The sequence below is a fragment of the Columba livia genome, chromosome 8 (assembly GCF_036013475.1).
Source record: "Columba livia isolate bColLiv1 breed racing homer chromosome 8, bColLiv1.pat.W.v2, whole genome shotgun sequence".
NCBI classification, from domain to species: Eukaryota; Metazoa; Chordata; class Aves; order Columbiformes; family Columbidae; genus Columba; species Columba livia.
Window position 1 is genome coordinate 8,180,574 of NC_088609.1, and position 15,294 is coordinate 8,195,867.

The 15,294-nt window shown below is 54.9% G+C and overlaps 3 protein-coding genes across 5 annotated transcripts in view; 2 read left to right on the forward strand and 1 right to left on the reverse strand.

The window, feature by feature from the left end:
* Nucleotides 1-2,338, reverse strand: part of KLHL20 (kelch like family member 20) — a 26,532-nt gene extending 24,194 nt beyond the window's left edge. For 2 of the 3 annotated variants that reach the window (XM_065071849.1, XM_065071851.1), the window contains exons 1-2: nt 2,201-2,338; nt 126-186 (exon numbers count right to left, since the gene is read on the reverse strand). In XM_065071849.1, the coding sequence (XP_064927921.1) occupies nt 126-148 (23 nt within the window). In that variant the 5' untranslated portion in view covers nt 149-186; nt 2,201-2,338. Of the gene's footprint in view, nt 1-125; nt 187-1,465; nt 1,873-2,200 lie in introns of those variants that run through there. The other variant, XM_065071850.1, reaches the window with a different exon arrangement.
* On the forward strand, nt 2,205-6,434 carry LOC135580088 (uncharacterized). The gene is made up of 3 exons (XM_065071856.1): nt 2,205-2,504; nt 3,265-3,617; nt 3,957-6,434. The coding sequence occupies exons 2-3, from the start codon at nt 3,269-3,271 to the stop codon at nt 4,316-4,318; spliced, it is 711 nt and encodes a 236-aa protein (XP_064927928.1). The 5' UTR covers nt 2,205-2,504; nt 3,265-3,268; the 3' UTR covers nt 4,319-6,434.
* Nucleotides 6,435-8,517: 2,083 nt separating this feature from the next.
* Nucleotides 8,518-10,020, forward strand: LOC135580089 (uncharacterized). Its single transcript, XM_065071863.1, has 2 exons — nt 8,518-9,188; nt 9,528-10,020. Exons 1-2 carry the CDS (start codon nt 8,643-8,645, stop codon nt 9,801-9,803), a joined length of 822 nt encoding a protein of 273 aa, XP_064927935.1. The 5' UTR covers nt 8,518-8,642; the 3' UTR covers nt 9,804-10,020.
* Nucleotides 10,021-15,294: the final 5,274 nt, after the last annotated feature.

Sequence of the window (15,294 nt, forward strand, 5' to 3'; positions counted from 1 at the left end):
CTTATATTCTAATTCTCTTAGCCAGGCCTTCAAAACAAAAAATTATGGTTTAAGCACTTACAAAACCAACTCACATGATTTATCACATTTGGATAAGAGAAGGGCAATTGTTTTTCATATCTTACCTGCGCATTGGCTTTCCGTCCATGCACCGTGAAGAGAAACCTTCACCCTATGCTTCAAGACCTGATCCAAACAAAAAAATAAAGAAAAGGGTGATATGCTGGAGGAAGAGAACCATCTTTCCTCTCCAGTCCAGCTCCAGGACAACAGAACTGACCACATCCAAGTACTAATAAGCCTTCCAGCTCTTATCTGTCTATAAAATTCACAGCCTAGATTAACAATGTCTGGATTGCAGAGAATAAAGCAGAAGAAAATATAATCACCATTAAAAGTGATTTCACCACAGCTGCATAATGATTCTTTAGGCAAATGAACACACGTATCATAAAGTCAGTAAACAGTCTGCCTCCCTGAATCCTTGAAATTGTTCTACAAAAGAAAAAAGATATCTCAAGTAGCAAGGTGCTCGCTCTCACTCCTTGCTCAGAGCCAAGAGGTATCTCTCTCCCTCATACATTTACCAGAGATTTAAGGCAGGCTGGCACCTATTAAACAGCACGGCGCTGCTCAGCAGCTACACTGCAGAGCCAGAATTTCATATAAGATAAAACTTGTGTCTGGAAATTGAAGATAACTACGTGCCCGAGAGGTAGGAGGGACGCTAACAATGGTACTACGTCTGCACAGATTAATGATGCTGCCTGATGCCCGCTACACTTCCACTCCAAATATTCCTTTTCTGAGAGGAATAACAGTTTCAAACTGCACAGGCCTTCCACATTCAACCACTAACGTCTAATTCTAATGCAGATTTTACAAGGGCATCACTCATCCCAATTTCATTGTTAACGACTATTCAATTGGGAATAAATTTAATTGATTCATTATTTAAAGCAGTAAGGCTAATGTTTTATCAAGTAGTAAAAGCACAGAAGCGTGTTCTGCTTCCGTATTGGTATTCAGAGACTTCTTCCCATCAAGAAATGGGAAAATAGTGAAACTATAAGAAAAGCTGCAACAGTATAAGACTGAGTAACTCTTAAAACAAACAGAAGTAACATTTAAAACAGAAAAACTTAAATTTAGGAAAAATAAAGTCATTTCTGGAAGGCTGAGACTGTCAGATTGGAGCCCTGCATCCAACAATAAGAAGACATTTTTGGCACAATTTAAATTAAACTACAAAAATGGCTTTGGCTTTATTTGACTACGGGAACAAGCACCTTATTTAATATGCAACATTCTCCAAGTACATTATCACAGAAACACAAACAGAGCAGTCTGCCAGCTAATGAAGAATAAGCTCAGACTTGCTGCCTCCCATAGTTGCAAATTACCCTGGTTCATACCTCCCTGCAAATAAAGCAAGCCAATTCCTCCAGGTTAGGGCATCACATACCAATTTAAATTCGAGCTGTGCGTTCCCAGCCTCTCCCCGATCAGACTTTGCCAGTTCTGCTCCCACCAGTGTCAAGGGGCTTCGGCGACATGCGAGTCCCACGGCATGAACCGGGGGGACACCAGGTGCCCAAGCAGCACCGCCACAGCTGCCCCTGTGCCAGAACACCCGCAAAAGCCGTTCTGAGCCCTTCGCACATGCCGGGGAACGTGGACGATGCTATTCTTAGACCCCTTGATTGCATCAGATTTAATCCCCTTAAAACCAGCATGAAAAGTCGTCGGAAAAAAAAAAATATAATAATAAATAGAAGGGGGTTGGTCTAGAGTCCTGGATTTAACGCTCTCCTCGGCTGACACCACGGCTTTCCCAGCAGAAAGTGGCGCTGTCGCTCCCGCGGGCACAAGCCGGTGTCCGGCCAAGGCTGCCCCGCCGGGACAGGCACCGCTGCCCGCCCGCCCCTGCCCCGCACAGCCCCGGCCGGCAGCACACGGACACCGGCGGGCACCCGGCCCTCAGGAGGAGACCGTGGCGGCCCAAGGGGTCGGGCACGTTCCCCCAAGCCGCCACCCCCACACCGGCCCCAGGAGCGGAGGGCCCAGCCGCGCTGGGCATCCAGGCAGGGCAACGCGGCCGGGCCGACACCGCAGCGCCGGCGCCTCCCGGGCTGCAGGGCCCGCAGCCCCGGGAAGCCGAGCCCCGGGAATCAGCATGGCCCGTGTCGCGGAGACTCACGCCGGGCGCGGGATCCTCCTCCGCCGCAGCCGAGCCGCGCTCCCGCAGCAGCCCCGCCGAGCCGAGCCCACCCCGCCGGGCCCCTCCTCAGCGGCAGGAAGCGGCCCGGCCCCGCGCCCAGGCCCGCCAACCGCCACCGCCGCCAACCGGGCCCAGCCCGCCCCTTCCGCCCCGCCCCGCCTTCCCGCCGCGACAGCAGCGGCGGCCGGCGCGCAGCGATCGTGTCCCTGTGCTGGGCACGGGGGAGGCCAGACCTCGAATCCGGGGTCAGCTCTGGGCCCCTCACTGCAAGAAAGCCCTTGAGGTGCTGGAGCGAGTTGAGAGGAGGGAACGGAGCTGGGGAAGGGGCTGGAGCACAAGTGTGATGGGAGCGGCTGAGGGACCTGGGGGTTCAGCCTGGAGAACAGGAGCTGAGAGGAGACCTGATCTCTGAACTGCCTGAAAGGAGGTTGAAGCATGGAGAGTTCTGTGTCTTCTCCAAAATAACGAATTATAGGATGAGAGGGAATGGCCTCAAGTTTAGATTCCATATTGGGGACAATTTCTTCCCAGAAAGGGTTGTCGGGCATTGGAACAGGCTGCCGAGGGCAGCGGTGGAGTCACCATCCCTGGAGGGGTTTAAAAGACACAGATATGAGGTTCTTAGAAACATGGGTTAGTACCAGTGTGAGCTTAATGTTTGAACTCTATGACCTTGAGGGTCTCTGGAAATCAAAATTACCCTATGATTTTATGTCTCAGTGAGTCACGGTGCCCCAGAAAGGGGGAGGATGTGATGGGTGGCACTGACCAAGGGGCATACATGAAGACAGGCACAGTGCGGCACAAAAGGTGTCGAAAAGCCATCAACTATGCTACTAAAAGTTCTGGATCTTGTTGCAGGACATGCTACTGCCACAAAGGCATGGTACAAGTGGGCGCTGCTGTCCCTGCAGGGTGGGAACGGGTAGGAGAAAACACATAACACGTAAGGGACAGGGCCATGCAGCAGAGACATCTGGGAAACCTGGCAAAACTCCTGGGAGCAGCCCATTTGCTTGACATTCTCGCATTGTTCACTACAGTAAAATGTGCGACTGCGTCAGGCTCAGGACGGGTGTCGTTCCTGAGGGCCTGAAGCAACCGCCGGTGGTCGCAGAGAACCCGTTCTCGGAATGGGCCAGCAGCATCGGGCTCGGCAGCCTCCAAGACTGGATCAGGGTCAGGACGGGAGGCATTCCTGCAGACCAGAGTCAGCCACCCGTTGTGGCCGAGAGCGAAGACTGTGAGCTGCTCTTCCCTCTGGACCAGCTTTGGGACTCCCTTGCCTGGGTGGACATGTTCTGGCTCATCTCCAATGCTGAACAAGCCATGTGGCTGCTCTGCATGGTCTGGATCAGTTCGTCTCTGGAGAAATGGGGAGAGACCCCAGGGACAGGTGAGCAATCGAGATCGGTCACACAGGAAGGAACTGTGTGGTGGGAGCAGGGAAGCACAGCAGCCTTGGCCAAGGTGGCTTGCAATGAAAACACAAACCCCAGCGTGGGCAAGGAAGCCTCAGCAGGCCCCGAGAGGTCCTCTGGCCCTTCCCCAGGGACACGCCAAGCCACAGGGCTGAAACCCTCGGGGAGCCCCAGCACAACACGGGACCTGCCAGAGGTTGCTCAGCCCAGAGCCGTCCTGCGAGGCTGGAGCTCCTCCAGAGGAAGCCAAGGTCACTTCTCAGACCCTCAAGCCCCCACCCGCTTCATTGTGCCCCTGGCGCTGTCATTTCCAGGGGAGGACACGGACGGCCTCATCTTCCACGGGGACAGACGACTGGAAGTTGTGCACTTGCCGCAAATACAAATTGCTCTGCCGGCTGGAGGCCAAAGTCGCCCGGATGATCAGGGCCCTGAGGCGTGTCCAGCGCCGCCTCCAGCAACAGATCCGGCTGCAGCGCGCCAAGAAGGTGGCGAAGGCAAAGGCAAGACGAGGAGAGCCTACTCTGTCTCCTGTGCAACTGCAGCCAGAGCCTGCACCGGTGGATTTGCAAAAAGAAAGGAGTGTGTGAGGCACCCCAGAAGTCACTTTCAGAGGATACCAGCTCCCAACAGACTTCATTTTACACAGAACTATTTAATAAACACAAATAACTAGGAATGGGGTTTATCCAAAATCATCCATCACTGTGGCAACATTATAAGCAGAGACGTCTGGGAAAACTGCTGGGAGCAGCCCATTTGCTTGACCTTCTCGCATTGTTCAATAAAATGTGTTGTTCCTGTAACACATGCCGTTTTGGTACCGTGGGGATGTAGAGATGCGGCACCACGAAAGGCAGTGGTGCGAGCCAGGCTGCAGTGTGCGCGCTGCCAGAGCCCGTGCTGCGGGAGAGGCGGGAGAGCTGGGGTGGAAGAGAACGGGCATCCATGGCTGTGAGGAGTCTCGGGGTGCCCAGGTTCCATGAGGAGGGCCCTGCGTCCTGGCTGGGTGTCCATGTCCTGTGAGGATCCCAGGGGGGCCCATGTCCCAGCAAGATGCCTGGAAGGCACCTATTTCCCTCTAAGAGGCAATGGCCGCTGATTGCCCAGGACCCTGTGGGTCTTGCTGCTCCATGTGTAATTCTAGACTAATCAGAGTCCTCACCGGTTAAGAATTTTATCAAACCAAGAGGGAATTTTTTGCCTTCCTCTTAACACGGGCTACTAAGAGGCTTTAGTGCAGAACATGTCATGCCTGCTGAGCCCTGGCACAGCACTGAACATGGCTAGGATGGAGCTCTGGGCACAGCTCCTACTGAGTTCAGGACACAGCCCAAATCACACTGAGCTCGGTTCTGCAGCCCTGCTGGGTTCAGTGTACACCGGGAGTGCCTCAGTGGGAGCAGCAGGCTTCCAAATCCAGCTGCTCAGGTCCTTCCCAGCTTCACTTCAGCCTTCATCACCTGCTGTCATGGTGGGGAAAGGTTCTGTGACGCCACAGAGACTTGTTGATGTCACATCGGAAACCCTTGCCAGCTCAGACGCGGGTGGCAGCCACTCGCTCCTGGTGGTCAGTGCATGAACACTGCTCAGGGGAATAGCCCCAAACAGTTCAAAAATTGAGAGGTTTCTGCTCTGGAGAGACCATCATGAGCTTCAGACTGGTTTTCTCACTGACCATGGCTCTCTGCACGGTACCTCTGTTCACCAGTTGCCTTGGCCTTTCCATCCTCCCCAGCTGGCCGACCTTCTGGACAGAAAATCTAACTGAAGACCAGACCCAGCCGTCAGTTGTGGCAGATAGCTCGTTCTCGGAATGGGCCAGCAGCATCAGGCTTGGCAGGCTGCACAACTGGGTCCGGGTCAGGACAGGAGGCATTCCTGCAGACCAGAGTCAGCCACCCGTAGTGGCTGAGAGCAAGGACTGTGAGCTGCTCTGCCTTCTGGACCAGCTTTGGGACTCCCATGCCTGGGAGGACATGACCTGGCTGATCTGCAATGCCTCACCAGTTGTGTGCCTGCTCTGCATGGCCTGGATCACAGTTCGTCTCTGGAGAAACGGGGAGAGACCCCAGGGACAGGTGAGCAATCGAGATCGGTCACACAGGAAGGGACTGTGTGGTGGGAGCAGGGAAGCACAGCAGCCTTGGCCAAGGCAGCTTGCAATGAAAACACAAACCCCAGCGTGGGCAAGGAAGCCTCAGCAGGCCCCGAGAGGTCCTCTGGCCCTTCCCCAGGGACACGCCAAGCCACAGGGCTGAAACCCTCGGGGAGCCCCAGCACAACACGGGACCTGCCAGAGGTTGCTCAGCCCAGAGCCGTCCTGCGAGGCTGGAGCTCCTCCAGAGGAAGCCAAGCCCCGCAGGTCACTTCTCAGACCCTCAAGCCCCCACCCTCTTCATTGTGCCCCTGGCGCTGTCATTTCCAGGGGACACAGACGACCTCAACTTCCATGGGGACAGACAGATGGAAAGGGGGCACTCGCCGCAAATACAAATTGCTCTGCCGGCTGGAGGCCAAAGTCGCCCGGATGATCAGGTCCCTGAGAAGTGACAATCGCCGCCTCCAGAAACTGATCCGGCTGCAGCGCGCCAAGAAGGTGGCGAAGGCAAAGGCAAGACGAGGAGAGCCTTCTCTGTCTCTTGTGCAGCTGCAGCCAGAGCGTGCACTGGCAGATTTGCAACATGAGTCCAGTCCGTGAGGCACCTCAGAAGTCAATTTCAGAAAGATACCAGCTCCAAACAGACTTCATTTCACACGGAACTATTTAATAAAAAAAAAACAACTAGAAATGGTGTTTATCCAAAATTATTCACCACTCTGGCAACATTATAGAAAACAGGTTCAGATACCAGTTGGGGATATTATTACTGCACGACCGCATAAGAATAATGTGGATCCACATCACTCACACACTTAGACATGAAATCTCTTTCACTCAGAGGTTCCCAGAAGAAATAAGCTCTTCCTGGGGTGGACAAGGGCTCGCTCAAGGATATATCCAGAACAAAACCAGTCAGCAAAGAAAAGGCGAGGGCACTCAGTCCCAGGAAGTTCCCTTCGATGTCGTCCCTCTCTAATGGGAGGGCTCTGGCCACAGACCTGCTGCTCAATGACCACTCCAAGGGGGTCTTCAGCCAGGGCCCCGATTTACAGCCTGGTCAGAACTGGCTGTGGTCATTACGAGCATGGTCCGGAAGCTTCTCAGCTTGTCCAGGCCTGGGCACCTCCTTGGCCGAGGACCCTGTCTATTGACCAAGGGTCCAGCCCTTCCTGCTGCCCCCGCCAAGGGGGAGGTGAACGTGAGGAGTCACGGTGCCCCCAGGGAGGGGGAGGATGTGACAGGTGGCACCGACCAAGGGGCATACATGAAGACAGGCACAGTGGGGCACAAAAGGTGTGGAACTGCCCATCAGCTGCCCTACTGAAAGTTCTGGATCTCAGTGCAGATCATGCAACTGCCACAAAGGCATGGTGCAAGTGGGCGCTGCGGTCCCTGCGGGGTGGGACCTGAGGTGGAAGAAAACATGGGGCTTCCGTCGCCATGAGGTGCTCCATGGGTGTCCACGTCCCAAGAGGAGGGACCCATATCCTGGTTTGGTGCCCACTTCCCCATGAGATTCGTGGTAGGTGCCCCCATCACGGTGAGCTGCGTGGTGGTTGCTCCCCATGTCCCTGTAAGGGTGCAGTGGCCCGTGCCCATCCATGACCCACTGGGTTCTTCAAGCCTAGGACCTCCAAAGGTTGGTGTGAGGGCAAGCACCACACCAGGAAGAGGGGCAGGTGTTAGGAAGCAGGTGGACAAATATTCCAACTGCAGCCTTTTCATCCCTCTAACAGTGAATTGTCGTCAGGGTGGCAGCCAGCTGGTGCCACCTCTGGACGTGCCTCAGCCCACACAAGGCTCCTGGGGTGAGGCTACTTCCACAGACTACACCTTCTTGTGCTGGCTGGAGGCAGTTTTCAGCCCAGCAACAGTGTTTCTGCCTGGTGGCCATGGCCAATGGGTGGCCACGTCCTGGTGGGTTGCCCATGTCAACCTGGCACAACAGCCAGTGGGCAGGGCCGTGCAGCAGAGATGTCTGGGACAACTGGCAAAACTCCTGCTGAGAGCAGCCTGCTTGCTCCACCTTCTCGTGTTGTTCACTCTGTCAATAAAATCTGTTGTTCCTGTAGCACGTCATTTTGGCACCGTGGGGATCCAGAGATGCGGCACCACGAAAGGCAGTGGTGCGAGCCAGGCTGCAGTGTGCGGGCTGGTGGAGCCCGTGCTCCGGGAGAAGCGGGAGACCTGGAGTGGAAGAGAACGGGCATCCATGGCTGTGAGGAGCCTCGCGGGTGCCCAGGTTCCAGGAGGAGGGCCCTGCATCCTGGCTGGGTGTCCATGTCCTGTGAGGATCCCAGGAGGGCCCACGTCCCAGTGAGGGGCAGTGGCCACTGCTTGCCCAGGACCCCGTGGGTCATAATCCCTCCTTGAATAATTCTAGACAAGTCACACTCCTCACTGGTTAAGGATTTTATCAAACCAAGAGTGAATTTTTGGCCTTCCTCTTAACACAGGCTACCACTTGGTATCCAAAAGGTTTTGGTGTGGAACATGTCATGTCTGCTGAGCTGTGGCACAGCACTGAACACGGCTAGGATGGAGCTCTGGGCACAGCTGCTCGAAGTTTGGGCACAGCCCAAATCACATTGAGCTCGGTCCTGCACCCCTGGTGTGCTCTGTGTCTGCCGCGGGGCACAGGAGTTGGAGCAGCAGGCTTCCAAATCTGCCTGCTCAGGTCCTTCCCAGCTCCACCTCAGCCTTCATCACTTGCTGTCCTGGTGGGGAAAGGTTCTGTGACACCACAGAGACTTGCTGATGTCACATCGGAAAAGCCTTGCCAGCGCAGACGTGCGTGGCAGCCATTCAGTCCTGGTGGTCACTGCCTGAACAGTGCTCAGGGTTGATAGACCAACCAGTTCACGTATTGAGAGGTTTGTGCTCCGGAGAGGCCACCATGAGCCTCAGCCCAATTCTTTTGCTCACCATGGCTCTCCAAATGTATCCTCTGTTCCCCAGTGCCCTTGGCCTTCCCATCTTCCCCAGCTCGCTCACATCAAGGACAGAAATCCGAATCAAAGACCAGACACAGCCGCCGGTAGTGGCAGAGAGCCCGTTTTCTGAATGGCCCGGCAGCACTGGCCTTCGCAGTCCCTGCGAGTGGGTCAGGCTCAGGACGGGTGTCGTTCCTGAGGGCCTGAAGCAACCGCCGGTGGTCGCAGAGAACCCGTTCTCGGAATGGGCCAGCAGCATCGGGCTCGGCAGCCTCCAAGACTGGATCAGGGTCAGGACGGGAGGCATTCCTGCAGAGCAGAGTCAGCCACCCGTTGTGGCCGAGAGCGAAGACTGTGAGCTGCTCTTCCCTCTGGACCAGCTTTGGGACTCCCTTGCCTGGGTGGACATGTTCTGGCTTATCTGCAATGCCTCACCAGTTGTGTGCCTGCTCTGCATGGCCTGGATCACAGTTCGTCTCTGGAGAAATGGGGAGAGACCCCAGGGACAGGTGAGCAATCGAGATCGGTCACACAGGAAGGAACTGTGTGGTGGGAGCAGGGAAGCACAGCAGCCTTGGCCAAGGTGGCTTGCAATGAAAACACAAACCCCAGCGTGGGCAAGGAAGCCTCAGCAGGCCCCGAGAGGTCCTCTGGCCCTTCCCCAGGGACACGCCAAGCCACAGGGCTGAAACCCTCGGGGAGCCCCAGCACAACACGGGACCTGCCAGAGGTTGCTCAGCCCAGAGCCGTCCTGCGAGGCTGGAGCTCCTCCAGAGGAAGCCAAGGTCACTTCTCAGACCCTCAAGCCCCCACCCGCTTCATTGTGCCCCTGGCGCTGTCATTTCCAGGGGAGGACACGGACGGCCTCATCTTCCACGGGGACAGACGACTGGAAGTTGTGCACTTGCCGCAAATACAAATTGCTCTGCCGGCTGGAGGCCAAAGTCGCCCGGATGATCAGGGCCCTGAGGCGTGTCCAGCGCCGCCTCCAGCAACAGATCCGGCTGCAGCGCGCCAAGAAGGTGGCGAAGGCAAAGGCAAGACGAGGAGAGCCTACTCTGTCTCCTGTGCAACTGCAGCCAGAGCCTGCACCGGTGGATTTGCAAAAAGAAAGGAGTGTGTGAGGCACCCCAGAAGTCACTTTCAGAAGGATACCAGCTCCCAACAGACTTCATTTTACACAGAACTATTTAATAAACACAAATAACTAGGAATGGGGTTTATCCAAAATCATCCATCACTGTGGCAACATTATAAGCAGAGACGTCTGGGAAAACTGCTGGGAGCAGCCCATTTGCTTGACCTTCTCGCATTGTTCAATAAAATGTGTTGTTCCTGTAACACATGCCGTTTTGGTACCGTGGGGATGTAGAGATGCGGCACCACGAAAGGCAGTGGTGCGAGCCAGGCTGCAGTGTGCGCGCTGCCAGAGCCCGTGCTGCGGGAGAGGCGGGAGAGCTGGGGTGGAAGAGAACGGGCATCCATGGCTGTGAGGAGTCTCGGGGTGCCCAGGTTCCATGAGGAGGGCCCTGCGTCCTGGCTGGGTGTCCATGTCCTGTGAGGATCCCAGGGGGGCCCATGTCCCAGCAAGATGCCTGGAAGGCACCTATTTCCCTCTAAGAGGCAATGGCCGCTGATTGCCCAGGACACCGGAGGTCTTGCTGCTCCATGTGTAATTCTAGACTAATCAGAGTCCTCACCGGTTAAGAATTTTATCAAACCAAGAGGGAATTTTTTGCCTTCCTCTTAACACGAGCTACTAAGAGGCTTTAGTGCAGAACATGTCATGCCTGCTGAGCCCTGGCACAGCACTGAACATGGCTAGGATGGAGCTCTGGGCACAGCTCCTACTGAGAAGTTCCGGACACAGCCCAAATCACACTGAGCTCGGTTCTGCAGCCCTGCTGGGTTCAGTGTGCACCGGGAGTGCCTCAGTGGGAGCAGCAGGCTTCCAAATCCAGCTGCTCAGGTCCTTCCCAGCTCCACCTCACCTTCATCACCTGCTGTCATGGTGGGGAAATGTTCTGTGACACCACAGAGACTTGTTGATGTCACATCGGAAACCCTTGCCAGCTCAGACGCGGGTGGCAGCCACTCGCTCCTGGTGGTCAGTGCATGAACACTGCTCAGGGGAATAGCCCCAAACAGTTCAAAAATCGAGAGGTTTCTGCTCTGGAGAGACCATCATGAGCTTCAGACTGGTTTTCTCACTGACCATGGCTCTCTGCACGGTACCTCTGTTCCCCGGTTGCCTTGGCCTTTCCATCCTCCCCAGCTGGCCGACCTTCTGGACAGAAAATCTAACTGAAGACCAGACCCAGCCGTCAGTTGTGGCAGATAGCTCGTTCTCGGAATGGGCCAGCAGCATCAGGCTTGGCAGGCTGCACAACTGGGTCCGGGTCAGGACAGGAGGCATTCCTGCAGACCAGAGTCAGCCACCCGTAGTGGCTGAGAGCAAGGACTGTGAGCTGCTCTGCCTTCTGGACCAGCTTTGGGACTCCCATGCCTGGGAGGACATGACCTGGCTGATCTGCAATGCCTCACCAGTTGTGTGCCTGCTCTGCATGGCCTGGATCACAGTTCGTCTCTGGAGAAACGGGGAGAGACCCAGGGACAGGTGAGCAATCGAGATCGGTCACACAGGAAGGGACTGTGTGGTGGGAGCAGGGAAGCACAGCAGCCTTGGCCAAGGCAGCTTGCAATGAAAACACAAACCCCAGCGTGGGCAAGGAAGCCTCAGCAGGCCCCGAGAGGTCCTCTGGCCCTTCCCCAGGGACACGCCAAGCCACAGGGCTGAAACCCTCGGGGAGCCCCAGCACAACACGGGACCTGCCAGAGGTTGCTCAGCCCAGAGCCGTCCTGCGAGGCTGGAGCTCCTCCAGAGGAAGCCAAGCCCCGCAGGTCACTTCTCAGACCCTCAAGCCCCCACCTGCTTCATTGTGCCCCTGGCGCTGTCATTTCCAGGGGACACAGACCACCTCAACTTCCATGGGGACAGACAGATGGAAAGGGGGCACTCGCCGCAAATACAAATTGCTCTGCCGGCTGGAGGCCAAAGTCGCCCGGATGATCAGGTCCCTGAGAAGTGACAATCGCCGCCTCCAGAAACTGATCCGGCTGCAGCGCGCCAAGAAGGTGGCGAAGGCAAAGGCAAGACGAGGAGAGCCTTCTCTGTCTCTTGTGCAGCTGCAGCCAGAGCCTGCACTGGCAGATTTGCAACAAGAGTCGAGTCAGTGAGGCACCTCAGAAGTCAATTTCAGAGGATACCAGCTCCAAACAGACTTCATTTCACACGGAACTATTTAATAAAAAAAAAACAACTAGAAATGGTGTTTATCCAAAATTATTCACCACTCTGGCAACATTATAGAACACAGGTTCAGAACAAAACCAGTCAGCAAAGAAAAGGCGAGGGCACTCAGTCCCAGGAAGTCCCCTTCGATGTCGTCCCTCTCTAATGGGAGGGCTCTGGCCACAGACCTGCTGCTCAATGACCACTCCAAGGGGGTCTTCAGCCAGGGCCCCGATTTACAGCCTGGTCAGAACTGGCTGTGGTCATTACGAGCATGGTCCGGAAGCTTCTCAGCTTGTCCAGGCCTGGGCACCTCCTTGGCCGAGGACCCTGTCTATTGACCAAGGGTCCAGCCCCTCCTGCTGCCCCCGCCAAGGGGGAGGTGAACATGAGGAGTCACGGTGCCCCCAGGGAGGGGGAGGATGTGACAGGTCCCACCGACCAAGGGGCATACATGAAGACAGGCACAGTGGGGCACAAAAGGTGTGGAACTGCCCATCAGCTGCCCTACTGAAAGTTCTGGATCTCAGTGCAGGACATGCAACTGCCACAAAGGCAGTTGACCTCAGGTGACCTTTGACCTCGTTTGACCTTTTGACCTCGGGTGACCTTTTGACCTCTAGTGACCTTTGGACCTCAAGCGACCTTTGCCCTCGGATGACCTTTTGTCCTCAGGTTACCTTTTGACCTCTAGTGACCTTTTGACCTCGGGTGACCTTTGACCCGGGGTGACCTTTTGACCTCTGATGACCTTCTGACCTCGGGTGACCACTGGTGACCTTTTGACCTCGGGTGACCTTTGACCTCGGGTGACCTTTTGTCCTCTAATGACCTTTGACCTCGGATGACCCTTTGACCTCAGGTGACCTTTTGAAGTCTGGTGGCCTTTTGACCTCGGGCGACCTTTGACCTCAGATGACCTTTTGACCTCGGGTGACCTTTGAGCTCTGGTGACATTTTTACCTCAGGTGACCTTTTTACCCCGGGTGGCTCTTTGACCTCAGGTGACCTTTTGACCTCGGGTGGCCTTTGACCTCTGGTGACCTTTTGAACTCTGGTGGCCTTTTGACCTCGGGTGACCTTTTACCGCGTTTGACCCTTTGACCTCTAGTGACCTTTTGACCTCTGGTGACCTTTTGACCTCTGGTGACCTTTGACCTCGTTTGACCTTATGAGCTCTGGTGACCTTTTGACCTCTGGTGGCCTCTGGCCTCTGGTGACCTTTTTGACCTCTGGTGAACTTTTGACCTCCGGTAACCGTTGACCTCGTTTGACCTTTTGACCTCTAGTGACCTTTTGACCTCTGATGGCCTTTGACCTCTGGTGACCTTTGACCTCGTTTGACCTTGTGACCTCTGGTGACTTTTGACCTCGGGTGACATTTGACCTCGTTTGACCTTTTGACCTCTAGTGACCCTTTAACCTCGGGTGACCTTTGACCTCTTGTGACCTTTTGACCTCTGGTGACCTTTGACCTCAGATGACCTTTTGACCGCAGATGACCTTATGACCTCTGGTGACCTTTGACCACAGGTGACCGTTGACCTAGTTCGTCCTTTTGACCTCGGGTGACCTTTGACCTCCGGTGACCTTTTGACCCCTGGTGACATTTGACCTCAGGTGACCTTTTGACCTCGTTTGACCCTCTGACCTCTAGTGACCTTTTGACCTCGCTTGACCTTTTGACCTCTAGTGACCTTTTGTCCTCTGGTGACCGTTGACCTCATTTGACCTTTTGCCCTCTGGTGACCTTTTGACCTCGGGTGTCCTTTTGACCTCTGTTGACCTTTGACCTCTTGTGACCTTTTACCCTCAGGTGGCCTTTGACCTCCGGTGACCTTTTGCCCTATTTTGACCTTTGACCTCGTTTGACCCTTTGACCTCTAGTGACCTTTTGACCTCGGGTGGCCTTTGACCTCTGGTGACCTTTGACCTCGTTTGACCTTTTGACCTCTACTGCCCTTTTGACCTTTGGTGACCTTTGACCTCTGATGACCTTTTGCCCTCTGGTGATCTTTGGCCGCAGGTGACCTTTTGACCTCTAGTGACCTTTGACCTCGGGTGACTTTTTTTACTCTGGTGACCTTTGACCTCGTTTGACCTTTTGACCTCTGGTGACCTTTGCCCACAGGTGACCTTTGGCCTCCGGTGAACTTTTGACCTCTGGTGACCTTTGACCACAGGTGATTTTTGACCTCGGGTGACCCTTTGACCTCGGGTGACCTTTGACCTCGGGTGACCTTTTGACATCGGGTGACCTTTTGACATCGGGTGACTTTTGACCTCTGTTGACCTTTGACCTCTGGCGACCTTTTGACCGCTAGTGACCTTTTGACCTTCGGCGACCTTTGACCTCTGGTGACCTTTTGACCTCGGTGAACCTTTGACCTCAGGTGACCTTTTACCTCTGGTGACCTTTTGACCTCTAGTGACCTTTGACCTCAGGTGACCTTTTGACCTCAGGTGACCTTTTGACCTCAGGTGACCTTTAGCACTTAAGCTGTGTCTAAGGAGAAACTTAATGGGCTGGTTTGCTCTAAGTCCCCATGAGAAAGGACAGGGACACATCTCACAGCCTAGGTCAGGGACTTGAAGAACTGAGACAACATTGGCCAAGTCTGCTTCTACACCGAGAAGGCATCCAACATACAGCACCAAGCAGGGGACAAGAACCACCACTGTCCGTTTGTTCTGTCTCTATTTATAGGGGAGAGGAGGCCAGTACTTAATCTTTAGAGCTCTTAGCTGCTTAAGCCCTAAGAAGCCTCACCAGTTCTGCAGGGCTTCGGTCCCTATGGCTGTACCTAGAATTAACCAGTGCCCTCCCTCAATTATGGCAAAGCTGACATACCTTGGGGAGTATCTGCAGACAGGCAGGGGCATAGAGGGCTGCCATGTGTCCCCATCACAGATCAGGAGGGAATGAGTTTGCCCCACCAATGGTCACTGGGGGAGGTGTTTCCTTTCTTGTGCTCTCTGTTAAAAATCAAAGTTCACATGGGGCTGGCGAGTGATGGAGCATTGAGTATCTAAGGTCTTAAGCTTTTAACCATGCAGAGCAAAACCAATACTCTGCAACAAGTGAAAATTGAAGAGAGGAAGGCTAAGGGTCCCTGCTCCAGGCTTTTTGGGATGCCTGTGAAACAGGGTTTTTTCAGTGGCGCAGTCGTCCCACCAGTATGGGCCTAAGGATCTTCCATGGTTCCCACTAAGCCCCTGCCCCAGCCCAACCGCCCCACATTGCTCTCCAGGCATCCCCAGACCTGCAGGACAACCCCACCAGACTCTCCTGGGACATGGCTGTTGCAGCACTATCAGGTCAG